The sequence below is a fragment of the Condylura cristata genome, unplaced genomic scaffold, assembly GCF_000260355.1.
Source record: "Condylura cristata isolate star-nosed mole 26May11 unplaced genomic scaffold, ConCri1.0 scaffold00006, whole genome shotgun sequence".
NCBI classification, from domain to species: domain Eukaryota; kingdom Metazoa; phylum Chordata; class Mammalia; order Eulipotyphla; family Talpidae; genus Condylura; species Condylura cristata.
This window is the reverse complement of record NW_004567107.1, coordinates 55,404,071-55,419,506: the sequence shown is the minus strand read 5'-3', so window position 1 is coordinate 55,419,506 and position 15,436 is coordinate 55,404,071. Positions and strand designations below refer to the sequence as shown.

General features: G+C 40.6%; 1 protein-coding gene across 2 annotated transcripts; it reads left to right on the top strand.

Moving 5' to 3' along the window:
- The first annotated feature begins 30 nt into the window (after positions 1–30).
- On the top strand, positions 31–5,313 carry LOC101622797 (cyclin-dependent kinase inhibitor 2A-like). 2 transcript variants are annotated; one of them, XM_004678019.2, is made up of 3 exons: positions 31–191; positions 2,197–2,475; positions 5,043–5,313. In XM_004678019.2, the coding sequence occupies exons 1-2, from the start codon at positions 66–68 to the stop codon at positions 2,470–2,472; spliced, it is 402 nt and encodes a 133-aa protein (XP_004678076.1). In that variant the 5' UTR covers positions 31–65; the 3' UTR covers positions 2,473–2,475; positions 5,043–5,313. The 2 variants fall into 2 exon arrangements, with proteins under 2 accessions (XP_004678076.1, XP_012576730.1); XM_012721276.1 differs by having other exon boundaries at positions 2,197–2,502.
- The last annotated feature ends 10,123 nt before the right edge of the window (positions 5,314–15,436 follow it).

The window sequence follows — 15,436 nt, the reverse complement described above, 5'->3', positions numbered from 1 at the left end:
GGAGAGGCGGAGGAAGGAGGGTTAGGGGAAGAGAGTGAGAGAGAGGGAGAGCAAAGGGAAGCAGTATGGATCCCACCGCAGACCGGCTAGCCTCAGCCGCCGCCCGGGGCCAGGTGGAAGAAGTAAGGGCGCTGCTGGAGTCTGGGGCGCAGCCCGACGCACTGAACGGTCTGGGTCGGAGACCAATTCAGGTGGGTCTGCAGATAACTGCTGGGAGAAAGGCGGGCTATTTTAGAGGATTGGGTTTGTAAGGGAGTCAGAACTTAGCTAGTGTTTCGATTCAGGATGAAGGGGAGAATTCCTGAGGAGTTTTCAGATGGGGTTTGGCTTTAGTCGAAGCCCTGGTGGCTCAGGAAGTCTTCGCTGGAATGAGGGAGGAGGCACTCGGGGCTCAGGTCTGTAGCCTATGTAACGATTGGAAGGGAAAGCCTATTGTTAATATAGACCGGTCAGATCAGATACAAAATTTACAAATGCTGAGGTGATACGCAACAGTTTAAAGAAATGTAAGATTTTCTGGGACCACTTTAAACCGAACTTACAGATCTCTGAATGGAGCTGATCACCTTCCGAGCTTGGCGGGGGAGGGGAAGTTTCCAGTAAAAAAATCGACGGGTGTTAAAATAAATGTCGACTGAAATTAGTTACAACTATATATTTGTTGTGTTTGTTTTTATTTTAACCCCAACTATATTTTTGCTGCAAGGTTTTAGAAAATACAGGCATATGTTAAGAAAAAATATTCTTGTAACCGCTCCTGAAATGTTATCAGCTTAGTTACCGTTGAGGCAGAGTGTATCTCCTGTTATTATTTTATGATTTGTTATTATTTTAACTTACTTGATATAAATTATTTTGATAGAGTTTTCAATTCCTCATTGTTCAGAAAAGCCATTATTTCCCCTCCTATGGGCGTGGAATGAGGGGGGTGGGAGGATAGTTGGTTTTTCCGTGTTGATTTTTTATAGTGCTGGTTCCTAACCCTTCACCCCTACTTCAGTAACTTCCTAAATCTCAGTGTGAAATGAATTCTTCTTGGTAGTAATCACCCTACTTTTATTTCCCAACATGAAGCATCGTTTCTGATATAAACAAATAAGTGTATGATACAAATGTACATTGCAAAATGTCAATATTATAAGACAAAGGAAAGCAACTACTTGAGACTTCATAAACTTTATGTGAATCTTCCTTTTATGAAACAGTGTTTCATAGGATAACTTTTATACACTTTAACAAATAGATATAAAAACAAAACAAAATACCTTACAAGTTAAGATGATTTGGAATTTGAAGCATAAAGGTTTTGAGATGAGATTGTTCAGTGCTTATAGAAGTAAAACAAGCATGATTTTTTTTTTAAATAATTCATGCATGATTAATAATTTTTTATCCTGAAATGTCACCAGCTTGGAGAGCTTGGGTTCTGGAATATGTTAGAAGAGATTGTGTTAATAAAAAGGGAAAAGAAGAAAGTTGGATAATTTTTTGAACGTATGCATTTAAGCACAAATATTATATTTCATTTTTGCTTTTGTATTGCATTATGATTTAAATGCTTAATTAGGTTGTTTTTCAGTAATGTGAAATATAATAACATTTAAAACCAGCTTTGTGCTCAGAATGGAGGACTTTTTTTTTTTTAACCTTAGCTAGACAGTAGTGAAACATACACCGTTTCCTGACCTTGCATAATTTCACATTAAAAGACTATAGTAAACATCACTTTTTCCTTGCCATTTTGCTGTTTTTTGTGCCTCTGGCAGTGTTCTGTAGGTTTAGCCAGCAGTCTGCAAAACTAACACAATGGGATAAAACATGTACTGAAAAATGGATCGCGTAGGGCTTCATGAATAGGTTTTTTTTTTTTAGTATTTATTTATTTATGCATGCAAGAACTGGGGTACAGGTCAGAGGTTTTGGGGTGAGAGGCTTCCCCAGAGACAGGGTGGGGGGCAGAACAAGCAGATCGACCGAAATTCACTGCTGAAAGGAGCAGCTGGGTCAGGAGAGGTCTCCTGCGCTGTGTGCTTCAGCCCCCTAGTCGGGATCCAACTCGCTACGGTGGCTGCGGAGAGCTCCACAGTGCTGTGCTGTAACCCGTTGCGCTACCAGGGAGAGCCCACGAATAATTTCTCTAAATGAATCCTACCTTTGCTGCTTGCCCCCAACTTAACCACTGTGATCTCCCCACAGGTCATGATGATGGGCAGCGTCCGCGTGGCGAAGCTGCTGCTGCTCCACGGCGCGGATCCCAACTGCGCCGACCCCGCCACCCTCACGCGGCCGGTGCACGACGCTGCCCGGGAGGGCTTCCTGGACACGCTGGTGGCGCTGCATCAGGCGGGGGCGAGGCTGGATGTGCCAGATGCCTGGGGTCGCCTGCCCGTGGACCTGGCTGAGGAACGTGGCCACCAGGTTGTCCTCAAGTACCTGCGCACAGCTGCGGGGGCCACCCAAGGCAGTGGCTAGCAGGTATGGGCCCTGAGAAAGATTCTGCAGGTGAGGGGGCCAGTACAAGAGCTTGAATTTTGAGAATTTTCTCACCCCGTTGCACTCCTTCTCAGAAGAGAAATTTGGCCAGGGGAGAGTAAGGTCTTGGGCCTGACCTCAGTTCACACTCTGCTGACTGAAGGGATAGCCCCAGTCTTACCATCAGCTGCCCAGGCTGGAAATAGCAGAGGTAGACTTACACGTTGAAGTTCATCTCATAACCTAGCCCACCCCACACCCCACAAATATTGTTTTCTGCAAGTCAGAACCTAGACAGTAGAGCATTGAAGACAAAATGGGTCCTTCTCTGAGCCAAATGGGGGCCGAGTTTCCCCATCAGCTCGTCTAGGTCCCTGGACGACATTGTGTTTCCACAGTCAGTTGTTTGTGGCTGCATCTTGCAGTTTTTTTTTTTTTAAGATTTCATTTATTTATGCACACAAGAACTGGGGTACAGGCCAGAGATGCAGGGGGTGAGAGGATTCACCTGAGACAGAGTGGAGCACAGAACAGGCAGATCTACTGAAATACACTCCTTAGGGGAGCAATGGGCAGGTTCAGAAAAGTCTCCCTAGCCATTTGGGTCACCTCCCTGGCCAGATATCAAATTCATGCTATAGTGGCTGCAGATAGCTTCTTAGTTCTGTGCTTTAACCTATTGGGCCACCAGGGAGGGCCAATGCATCTGATAGTTTTATTGCAACACTCTACTAAACACTACCCTCTGGTCTTTATGGTGGAGTTTTCTAAAGTCATCCCAGGGTTGGGGTTCTGAGACTGTCTCCAACCTCATAGTTGGCAGTCAGGGATTTGCTGCACTCTCTTAGAAACAGAGACCTTCTCTTAAATACTCCCCTCAAACTTCCCAAGAGAAAAGGAGATAGAATGTGGTTCTCTTTGCTTTCTTTTTAAAAATAAATATTTATTTATTCATACAAGAACTGGGGTATAGGTCTAGAGGTGTGGGGAGTGACAGGATTCACTAGAGTGGGTTTTGTGCATTTTACCATCTCAGTTGCAATCCCCTTGGGTTTTCCATCACCAAATCACCCATGTGCCCTCACCATAGCCCAGTGTATTTCCCTCCCCACAATGTAAGACTTTTAACAATTAACAAGAATATTTCAGGTAAATCACAAGTTGAAAACACTGAAATGTATCCTATTTTTGTTCTAAGATGGGCACTAAGCTTCTTGGGCCTCAGGGAAGCCTAGCAGGACCATGGAGAGAGGTTCTTGGACTGGGTGGACAGCAGAGCACCTGCAAGCTGCACTTGGGGCCTGCTCAACCTCTCTCTCCACCAAGGGACCTTTGCGCTAGGGATTTCGAGTCCTGCGAGTGGCTGACTGGGGCTACTGGGCGAAGCAAGAAAGGGAAGGTACCCAGTGGGAGGAGAATTAGACGATTGAATTGGGCCATACGCAAAAAAATAAATTGAATAGCCCTGCTAATTAAACATTTATCCCAAGCACGCTTACCCTTATTTGCCGTTCTTCTTCCCTTCTTTCGTTCTTCACTTCCTTCCTTCCTACCTAACTTCTTTTTTAATCTTTTTTTTATTACAATGTTTATTTTTACATCATTTTGCACATTTTTTTTTCCCATCTCGATCCTACCTAACTTCTTTTAAGGTAAGTTCCTACTGCTTAGTCGCGTGCTAGGTGGGATGCAAAAGCAAATCAGACAAAACGGGAGCCTTACCCTCCTAAGTTTGGACATTCTGGGAAATAGACTTTGAGCGATATAATACCGTGTGTTCAGAGAGTGCGTTGGATGACTAATGTGGTGGCTAAGGACTAGGGAAGCTATTTATAGAAGCGTGTTTGGGACCTTCCCTGCTGGCACAAAGGGTTAAAGAGCGGCACTAAGAAGCTATCCCAACTATTGCAGCACGAGTTAGAGTTAGAGCTCCATTCTGGCAGCTGACCCACCAGGCAAAGGGGACCTCTCCTGTCTCCCTCTCTTCCCTTTGGCCGAGTGTTTCCTCCGGTTCTGTTCCCAACTCTGTCTTGGGTGAAATCTCTTATTCTCCTCCCCCATCTCCCAGGTCTTGTAAGCATAATTAAATCTTTTTTTTTTGCATAATTAAATCTTTTTAAAAAAAAGTGTTCAGAGAACTGGCCTGGTGAGAAACGATTAGGGGAGCAGTCCGGTGCCAAGACTGCAACGGGAAAGAATAGAGTGAGTAAGGAGGTCTCTTTGGTACGTGCTGATACATGGCATTTGGGCGTCAAGTTCTCCATATTGGTTTTATGTTCTTACTCTGACACCCCTGAGGTCTCTGGAGGCCACGGGAGCTCCAGAACAACCAAGCCCCGCAGCGTTCGCGCGCGGGGCAAGATCAGGGAGCCACGGAAGTGCAGCGGAGGCTGCTGCCAGTGGCAGCGTCCAGATAAGGCACAAGGCCTTGGGGGTGGCTGTTGGGACGAGTACCTTGTGCACGCGTTTATGAACACCTGGTGGGATGACAGAAAAATAGGAAGGGAGGAGTCGTGTGTTTTTCACTTTCGGCTTCTAATATTTTTTTTCTTTATACTTTTTGCCGACAGCCCAGTATTAAAGCATTGCTGAAGCCCAAAACTCAAGACCTACTCCACGCACTCAATTCTCTCCTGCAATCTAGTTTCAACTATCAATGAGTTTTTGCTTTCCCCGCTTTTTATATAGCCATAAAATGTTTCTTAAAAAAAAAAAAAGCAACTCTGGTAGTGTCTTTTCATTGGGTTGGAGTTTTCAGGAGTGTGTATTCAGAGCCTGGGCATACATCTGAGTGTGTCCTTCCGCTTGCGAGCCTTTTACCTGTGAGTTTTAACCCTTATGAGCTAGGAAAATAAAATGGGTTACATGGCCTTTCTTGCGTCAAATTGTCAACAGATCAAAGGCTCAAATTGTAAAAAGATTGTTTAGCCATTCACTCATTTATTTGTCAACATTTTACTAAGTATCTATTATCATGCCAGAGGGGATGGTTGGACCAAGAGACAAGTATCAACTAATAAACACGCAAACACATAGCTAAAGCACTTAACATTTATTTATTTAATACACACCATAGATTATTAGACACATCTGGATCTCAGATGACAAAAGGCGATTCTTGGAATGGATGGAATATGGTGATGAATGGATACCCCAAGGAGACCTAGGATTAACATGTCATCCTATGCCTGGTTGTTCACTGGGTTGCAGTATCTGAACCCCCACCATATTTTGGTATTTTACCCAAAGAATCATTGCAACAAGTGAAACTGGTTCACCCTTACAAGCCTCTAGGACCTTTGGAAAATCCTCCAGGATGCCTCCCTGCTCCCTGTCCTCCAGCACCTCCACTTCAAAGCCCAGCCCAACGTTCAGGAACCTGCCAGTAGCGGCTTCACTCCTGCTTATAGCTAAATAGTCTATTGTTTATCCCTTTTCATCTGGCGAAAGAACATTTCAAAGGTCATCGTTTTCACCTTTTGAATATTGTGAGTGGTGCTATGACTACTCATACAAATATTTGTTTGAATACATTTTTTCAAGTCAATCGGGCGTTTAGTTAATAATTATGAAGACTTGCCAAAATGTTTCCCACAGTTTGTGAATTTGGCTATTTCATCTCTAGGATATTTGCCTATTTTCTTGGCATACATCAGTACCCATTTCTCATAATTTTCTCATAAAATCCTTCTGACTCCCTTTAGGTCGTTATTCCTATCCCAATTATACAGTGTTTCTCGTCTTTTTATTCATGGAGGGTTGACTTGATTGCTGTACACCTTTGGCTATTTTCAGAGTTCCCACAAATACAACTCTGACGCTTACCTTTCGGTGTTTCTGCTCTGGAATGGGCCCTTGTAACTTCCTATTCTGCCATCTTCACTGGTTTTAGTTCTTTTTTTCTTGTTTGTTTCGAGCGGAAGGACTGAATGCCTCCTATGTGTCAAGTTCCTTCCTCCAAACATCCCCTGTGACTAAGACTCAGTATCCCAACCTGATCTTCCCACTCTCTGGGTCTCTATCTCATACCATTTCTTAATATCTCTTTAGTGTTAACACTCCGGTATGCTGCTCAAAATTTCGCCATAGTGCGACACCCGCGCGTCCCGGCTCCGCCCTTGGCGGGCTGGCTCTAATGCAGGAGGGCGGCTCCGACTGAGCGCAGGCGCCTACTCGGAGGCGCCTGCGGGGCCAGGCAGACGGAGCCCGCAGGCAGACGCTTCCCGAGCGTTGAGTCCACTAACAGTGAGTCCACGCTCCGAGGACTGTGTGGGCTCTGAGAGGGACCTGCGAAGTGAACCACAGGTCGGAATCGCGCGTCTTAAAAGTGCGGGCTGAGCCATTCGAGACCGGCTTTCTGTGGTTTAAATAAGGAGAGAAAGAAGAAAAAGAAAGGCTTTTTTCTCAGCCTTCGGTCTCAGCTCCTATGGCAGGAGGCTAGATTTTGGGGGCTTTCCCATAATAACGGAAAAAAGACGGGAGCCAATCAACGTGGAAGGAAAAAATATGCAAAACCAGGGCAACGCTAAATTAAACTACCTGCAGTTGTGTTTATATGAATGAGATTGATTTTTCTCTTCTTGATTTTCTCTCTTCTCTTTTTATACATGTAATGTTCTGATAGTGTTGGCAAGAGCGTGGCATAACACTGCTCAGGGGGGAATAAATGTATATAACACCTATATAAAAATAGCAATATCTATACAAAAATCAAATTAAAAAAAGTAAGAATTTAGTCTGCAGTTGCACGTGTGTATAATATTCACTGTAGTTTTTAATAGCAAAAGATGTGAAACAATTTAAATGATGATAAATGAGAAATTAAATTATGTAGTTTCCCAAAAATAAGCAGACAATTATAAGCCAGAGGCATCCTGCAGGGGGGGAGAGGAGGAAGGGAGGGAGAGGGATGAGGAGGGAGGAAGAGGCACAGGGGACGGTGGTGATGGTGCTGGGTGAATTGAGGGAGAAAATTCTATGGGGACTACACCTGGGGGGAGCGCAAAAATTGTTTAAAAATGAATAATGATATAATATATATAAATAAAATTTATAAAGAAATTATGAAGTTTCCTTAAAATTAATAACCAGTACCTAGAATGTGGCATAGCTAGTAAATATGGTATGTTGGTGAGTGGGGGAAAAAATAGCCCTACAGGATTATGTATCCTGAGTAACTTCTAATTAAATTTTAGAAATATTTGTATGTGTGATTGCATAAGCACAGGATATTTCTGGAAAGTTGGTAATTGTTGCCTCAGGATAGGGAAGTGAAGGAGTCTGTGTGGAGGGAGATTTACTTTGGACTAAGTACAAATATATTTTCAGAATTTTTATACTACAATATAAAGTGACTTATCCACCACCAGTAAAGTATACAGTTTCTGTATTCTGTATTCTATACATTTACCTTTAAGCAGCAAATTTGTGCTAGCAGCTGAAGTTACCATCTCCAGTTACCTCCAAGTGGCTTGATTGTGCAGGACTTGCCAGAGCTCCTGCATAGGCTGGAGAGAAGCCAGTCCTCTGAGAAGCACCGGCTTGCATCTTTGGTCCTGAAAAATCTAGCCTTAGTCCTGCCTACCTTTGCTCTTCTCTAGAGTCCAGAAGAAAAGTAATAAGTTGGGCAGTGTGGTAATAAGTAAGTAAGCTGAAAAGATATGCGCAAATCCTAACCTCCTAAGCCTGTGAATGTGAATTTATTTGGAAATGGGATCTTTGCAGATATCATTATATTAAGTATCTCAACATGATATTGTTATGGATTTAGGATGAGTCCTAAACCCAAAAACTAATTTTCTTACATTGGAAAGGAAGATTTGACAACAAAGAACCAACCTGAGATGATGTACGTTAGTCTTCCAAATAATTCATGTGAGAAAGTCCACATAAACTATAGACAGCAGAAACAAACACATAAAGATTTCAGATACACACGTATTACACTGTTCTAGGGTTTTGCCAAGTTCATACTATCATATTCCATCACTATAATATAATATAGAATCATTTCACTGTACTTCACTTATTTTCTCCTTGTCTATTGCTGCATCTCTCACTCCATTAAAGGACGACTACTGATATTCTTACTATGTGTCTGCCTCTGCTAAAATCTCATATAATTGGAATCATTTAGTAATTAACCAGGTCTCCTTGGGGAAAAACCTGCTGGTTCTAGGATTGGAGCAGGTAATATGCCAGAGGAGACTAGATCATCTTGTAACATCAGAAAGTAAAAATGTGCTAATAACAACAACAAAACCTACATAGGTCTATGTCAAAAAATACACTGAAAGGGTATTGGCTAAATCTGGAACAATTTGAGCAAAAAAAATAAAATAACATTGGGTTATTACTCAAGGTATAAAATAAATGCCCATGTGATCAGACCAATTCAAATTAAGCAATGATGAAATAAACAAATGCAAGATCATTCTAGACATCCAGAATCTCCAGAAAATACAATTGGAACCCTGATGAGATATGCATTTTTAGAATAAATCCCAAAGAAGATAAAGGTTTCTCTTTTCTGGCAAATTCAGGGAAAGTCTGGACAAAATTTACTTCCCATAAGCGGGGGTGCGAACACTCACAGGAATGAACCCCTAATAGGGCAGATGGATTAAGGAAGATACATTGACACATAAGATTTATTTGGACTGGAGAAGGGGATAAAAAGGTACACAGTGTGGCCGCTGCCTTCCTCAGCACATTTCTGTACTTTTAGATGCTCATAGAACGCTGTCTGGCTCACTGTAACTAAAGAAAGGCAACATTACCATTCAGTTTTCCAAATCACATTTTTACACAAGAGCCCCATGACTTGGTGCTACCGCCCAAAAACACATTACTAGTGCAATCCCAACTTTAAAAATGAGACAATGAGGAATCTGCATGGTCATGCAGTTTGCTGAGGGCAATGCAATGAGAATCCTCCAGACCTTCAGTAACCATACTGAGATCTACTACAGAAACTTCCCCAAATAAGCCCATTACTGTATTCATTTTATAAATGAGGATCCTGAGATTTAAGAATGTTCCATTCCTGACCCAGCCACATATATCAAATGGATGATAGAACCAGCATTTATTTGATCCTTGTTCTGTCCAAGAGAACATAGACTATGCCCAGTGGAACTTGCCATTGCTCTAGAGAGGGTGCTGGATCGTTAGCCTTTCTCAGAAAAGCTCTTGAGTTTAAAGGTGCCTTGTTTCTCATGCCTCTTTTCATCAGTCAGACATCTCAGTATAAGGAAATACTGAACAATTTCCGGTAACTTCTCTGTGTCTCCATAATGTTCTATATTTCTTTGTCCTTAGTGTAAACCTCTCCCAGACCCCAAACTTTCCCACAGCTTTCTCTGATACTACTGTTGCATTCATTACACAAGCAGCCAATGTCTTATTTTTTTCTAGTTTCTGCTACTTCTTGGTAAAAACATAATACAACTTTCCTCTAAGGATGCTGAATATCCTGCAATTCTCTGAGTTGGATGTTTTAGTTCTTCCTCACAGCAACCTATCTGAAAGTCAGGAGGTAAGTTTGAGACACTCCTTGTTTTCCATCTTGTCCTCCCCAACCCTTGTTGACTTGTATACCCCCAAAATATATACTGAAGACCTATCCCCTAATAGCTAAAAATGTGACCATATTTGGAAAGCAGGGTCATTGCGGATATAATTAATTAAGATGAGGATTATAGTGGACCCTTAATGTAATGTGATTGATGTCTTATAAAAAGATGAGACTTAGACACATATGCCCACAAAGTCAATGCTAAAATGAAGCTGAAAGCAGAGATCTACAAGCCAAGAATCACAGAAGATTGCCAACAAACCATAAGAATCTGGGGAAGGCATGTTTATTGCTGCTTTATTCACAATTGGAAAGACATGGAAACAACCCAAATGCCCAAAAGTGGATGACTGGATTAAAAAGATGTGGTACATATACACAATGGAATATTACTCCGCAACCAAAAAATAAAAAATAAAAAAAAAGAAACACATGCCTTTTGCAGCAACATGGATGGAGCTGGAAAAGATCATGCTTAGTGAAATAAGCCAGAAAGAAAAGGAAAAATATCGGATGGTTTCTCTCATAGCAGGAATATAACGGAACAGGCGAGAAAATAATAATAATGATGAACTGCTATATACCAGAGGCATTTTGAATGGGGAATGGGATAAAAAACAATGGGGGGAGGGAAATGCAATAGGGGTATGGTGAGGGCACATGGGTGATTTGGTGATGGGAAGCCCAAGGGGATTGCAACTGAGATAGAAAAAGGCACAAAAATGTGTAAAAATAAATTATTATTTAAAAAAATAATAAAATTAAAGGTTAAATTAAGAAAAGAAAAGAAGATGGAGAAGGGCATGGAATAGATTCTCACCACACTCAGGAGAAACCGTCTTACTGACATGCCAATCTCAGATTTCTAGCTGTCAGAACTTTCAGATAATATATTTCTGTTTTTTAAGCCACCTAGTTTGTGGTGCTTTGCATCTGCAGTGTTAACAAACTAATACACCAAAGCTCTGGTAAAAATTATTTCATTTTAAAATAGGCCATTCAACTCAACTCATCCTTCAGATTTCAGTTTCATAATTAATTAATTCCTCTAGGTACCCCCTTAATCAAGGTCTTTGGTATAAAATCTCATAGAATGATTTTCCTTCTTTTTGGAGAATTTACTTACATCAGCATGCAAACACACAAATATAAGTGTGTATCATTATTATTTGGCTTTACTGCCAGCAGAAGTTTCTGTTTTGTTCACTGTAATATTTCATAACTCAGCAAATATTTGTTGAACAAATTAAAACACTCTAGTGTTTGGTAAATTAACTCCTTTTTGATGTGTCTTTCAAAAGGCTATATCCTTTGAAATCACCTTTAGCAAATATAATCCACCAAGTCTTATCAGTCACCTGATGTTTAATATGTATAACCTTTATAGATTTGGCTTATGAAGGCTCTGAGTTTTGTATCAGATAATTATTAACTTAATGGCACTTACTCTTGTCTCCTTTGACCACAATTTTATTATTTTTTTTAACTTTTGAATTTTTGTTAATAGTCCTAAGGTACCCAGAATCTTCTTCATAGTCATTTAGCACCAGTTACCTTAGATACTTTTGTGAAGTATCTTTTTTTCTTTTTAAAGTGGTGTGGTGGTGGTGGGGGGGAGGGTTAGAGGAATTGCCAAGACAGAGTGGGGGCCAGAATAAACAGATCTACTGAAATACACTGCTGACACTGCTGAGGGGAGTAGCCGGAGAGACAGGAGAGGTCTGCTGTGTAAGTCTCCTCTCTGGCTGGCCAGGATCGAACTCATGCTGCAGTGGCTGTGGACAGCTTAATAGTGCTGAGACTTAAGCCCTTGTGCAAGAGAGTCCCTGAGAATTCATTTTTCATAATAAATTTTCTCTTGAATATTATCTGCCACTCCTGTGTTTATTTATAGTATCATAAAATATATAATAAATAAACAATACATAATACATAAATGTATTAACTTATACAGTCGACTGGCCTTCATTTAAATGTAAATATGTATTATATTATCATATGCACCTGGACATGTACAGTAAAAGATGTAACTATAGTTTAGGATTAAATTATACCAGATTTTTCTATTCACAAGTTACCTAAGACAGCCTTTGATTCCTCTTTTCTAGAATAACTTCAATTAATAACATATCTGGGACTAAAAAATGGGCTAAAAACAAAGACGATAACTCTCTTTTTTTTTCAGATAAGAGCTATTTTTTAAAAGATTTATTATTATTTTATTTATTCATACAAAAACTGGGGTATAGGCCAGGAGTGCAGGGGGTAAGAGGACCCAGCAGAAATAGAATGGGAACAAAACAGGCCTGTCTCCTGAAATCTACTGTTGAGGGGATGAGGGGTTGAGATGAGAGGTCTGCTGTGCCATGTAGGTTAGCTCCATGGCAGGGGCCAAACTCATGCCACAGCAGGTGGTAGTAGCTTGACAGCACTGAGACTTTAACCTCTGCCCAGAGAAGAGCTATTTTAGTATGAATGTAATTGGTACTAGTATGCATCCTAATTATAATAACCCCAGGTTCTGATTTAGCATAAAACACAGTAACTTAGTTTGTTTCTAATTCTAGAAACAATACAGCCTTCTCTATTATGTTGCAAAGTAAATCACCACAGATTCAGCAACTTAAAGCACTTATTTATTTACCTTACAGTTTCTGTGTGCTCAGGAGGAGTCCTGGTAGAACTTACTGGATTCTTTGCTTTGAGTCATAAGACTGATTAAAGTACTGGCTGGGTGATGTTATTATCTCAGTAAAGTGGATAGGTCAATGGGTACATGCATTTAAAGTTCAGGAAGGGCTATCAATTTCCCTCTTCCCCCAGACTGCTCATTTATTCTCTCATTAATACCCTCGCCATCACTGGATATCCTCAATCTTATAAATGAGTTGAGTTTTTACATTCAAAGCATTTCCTTTCCCTGGCACACACCTGTTCTTAGGGCTAGACAGCAGCACTCAATCGTGACACTCGGCTTTAAGAAGGTTTTTGGCTCTCTACAGGGAAGAACAATCTCTCATGGAGTATCCTGAGGAAGGTCACCCTTGATTGACTTTTAATTGTGATTCCTGCTTCTGTGTGATTTGCTGGAGAATCCTAGCATTTGCTGGAGGAATCTGGCATTATTTGACTAATTCTATCCACAGAGGAGAGTGACCAGATACTGAAGTCTGGAGAGAGGAGAGAGAGGGAAGGAGGAAAGGAGGAAAGGAGAGAAAGTACAGAAAATGGAAGAGGAGTAGTGACAAAATATGACAAACCTGCCCCTTGTGTATAATTGTACTATAGTTTTGTAACTATAGATGCTACTATTAGAAGAAACCAGAGAAAGGATACCCAGAATTTGTATTATTTCTTCAAATTGCATGATAATCTGTAAATTTTAAACTATTTTAATTAAAAAGTAATAGAATAAATACACTTTAAATAACCTGAAATTTGAGCAATGTTTTCTTTGGATGGTGAAATGAAAGGAAATGAAAATTTTTTTCTTGTGGCCCTGTATGTATCTTTCCTATTTTCTATAATAGATAAGAATTACTTTGTCATTTAAAAATGTATCACTGGTGAGAAAAAAAAAAGCTTTGAAATCTAATCAAACTATTTGAAATACATTGATAGGTTAGTTTATTGTGTACAAACTATTCAACATTGAAAATATGTGATGGGCTCTCCCTGGTGGCACAGTGGGTTAAAGCACCACATTATAAAGCTCTCTGAAGCCACTGCAGCATGAGTACAATCCCCTGCCAGGGAGCTGACCCACATGGCATGGCAGACCACTTCTGACCTGCCCGCTGCTCCCCTCAGCAGTGTAGTTTGCCATTCTGCCTGTTCTGCTCCCCACTCTGTCTCTGGTGAATCCTCTCACCAACCACACTGGGCCTGTACCCCAGTTCTGTAAGCAAAAATAAATCTTAAAAAAAAAGAAAAGAAAAATTTTAAAAGTAAATAATTAATGTATGCATGTATATATATAAATAATTATATGCTGTGGCATATGTGTGTGTGTGTGTATAGTGAGACAGTGTGTGTGTGTGTGTGTGTGTGTGTATACACACTCCCCTCAGCAGTGTACTTTGTCAGTCAGCCTGTTCTATCCCTCCTCTGTCTCTGGTGAATTCTTTCACCACCCCTGCATCTCTGGCCTGTATCCCAGGTCTGTATGAATAAATAAATATTTTTTTCAAAAAATGTTATGTGGTAACCTCTTCAGGTCACTGCATTAAAGCCTAAAGTAAATTAATCATTGCTGATCACTGTTGTCTCAATAGCCAAAATCTAGATTAGTCTGACCTAATAGCCAAAATCTAGATTAGTCTGAAGTAAGCACTTTGCTTACTTCTCAAGTGCTGTTTCTTCAGCGAGGATTTCAGCTCTCTGCACAACTGTTAGCGTGACCAACTGCTATCATGACCTTCATAGAGTCAGAGTCTTAATTAGTGGAAAGTATCTGTGATTAACATTGGTTTCAATTACTTGGCTTGCTTTTCAGATGACTGGCTATTATACTGATTTACTGGATTATTGCCACGCATTCCTTAACAGGAAATGATTTAACTTCTTTTCTTTTCGAAATAAGTTCATGTGAAAATCAGGGGGCATAGTTCACTAAATGTTCTGGTAATTCTTTCCACTGATTTAAACTTTCTATTGTTGATGAGGACATAACTGCTCTCATACTGATGAGTGTTCTTTTGTAAATAATCTTTTATCTCTAGCTATTTTAAGATGAAATCTGGCCATTTGCAGCCATGTGGATGGAACTTAGAGGGGATTACACTAAACAAAGTAAGTCAGAGGAGAAAGACAAATACTGGGCGATTTACTTTCATGTGGAATATAAAGAAACAAAAGCACAGACAAAACTAAACCAAAACAAATCCAAGAAATCTAATTGTAGAACTGAGGCAACCAGAGGGAAGGTGGGAAGTAGGGAGAATGTGGAGAGGCCCCAGTGGACTAAGGTGGAGGATTATGGGTGCAGGTGGCAGGTGAGGTTTGATAATTAACACTCATCTGAAGAGCTATGAACCCATATCTCTAAATGACATACAGTGTTGTAAATAAATATACCTTAATTTAAACAAAGCACAATTTTGATAAACTAACAAAATAAAATAACTGTTCTTGCTTTCTGCAGAAATAGAAGAATTTTCTCAATCTGAAATTCTTCAGTCTCACCATCATTGGTTTTGCTATGAATTTAATTTATCCAACTTGGAACTTATTTTTCCCAAAACTAGGTATTTAAATGTCTCTGCAATTATGGTAAAAATTTCCGCTTCTGGCCAGACCTCTCCTGGACCGCCCGCTGCTTCCCTCAGCAGTGTACTTCGTCGATCTGCCTGTTCTGCTCCCCACTCTGTCTCTGGTGAAGCCTCTCAC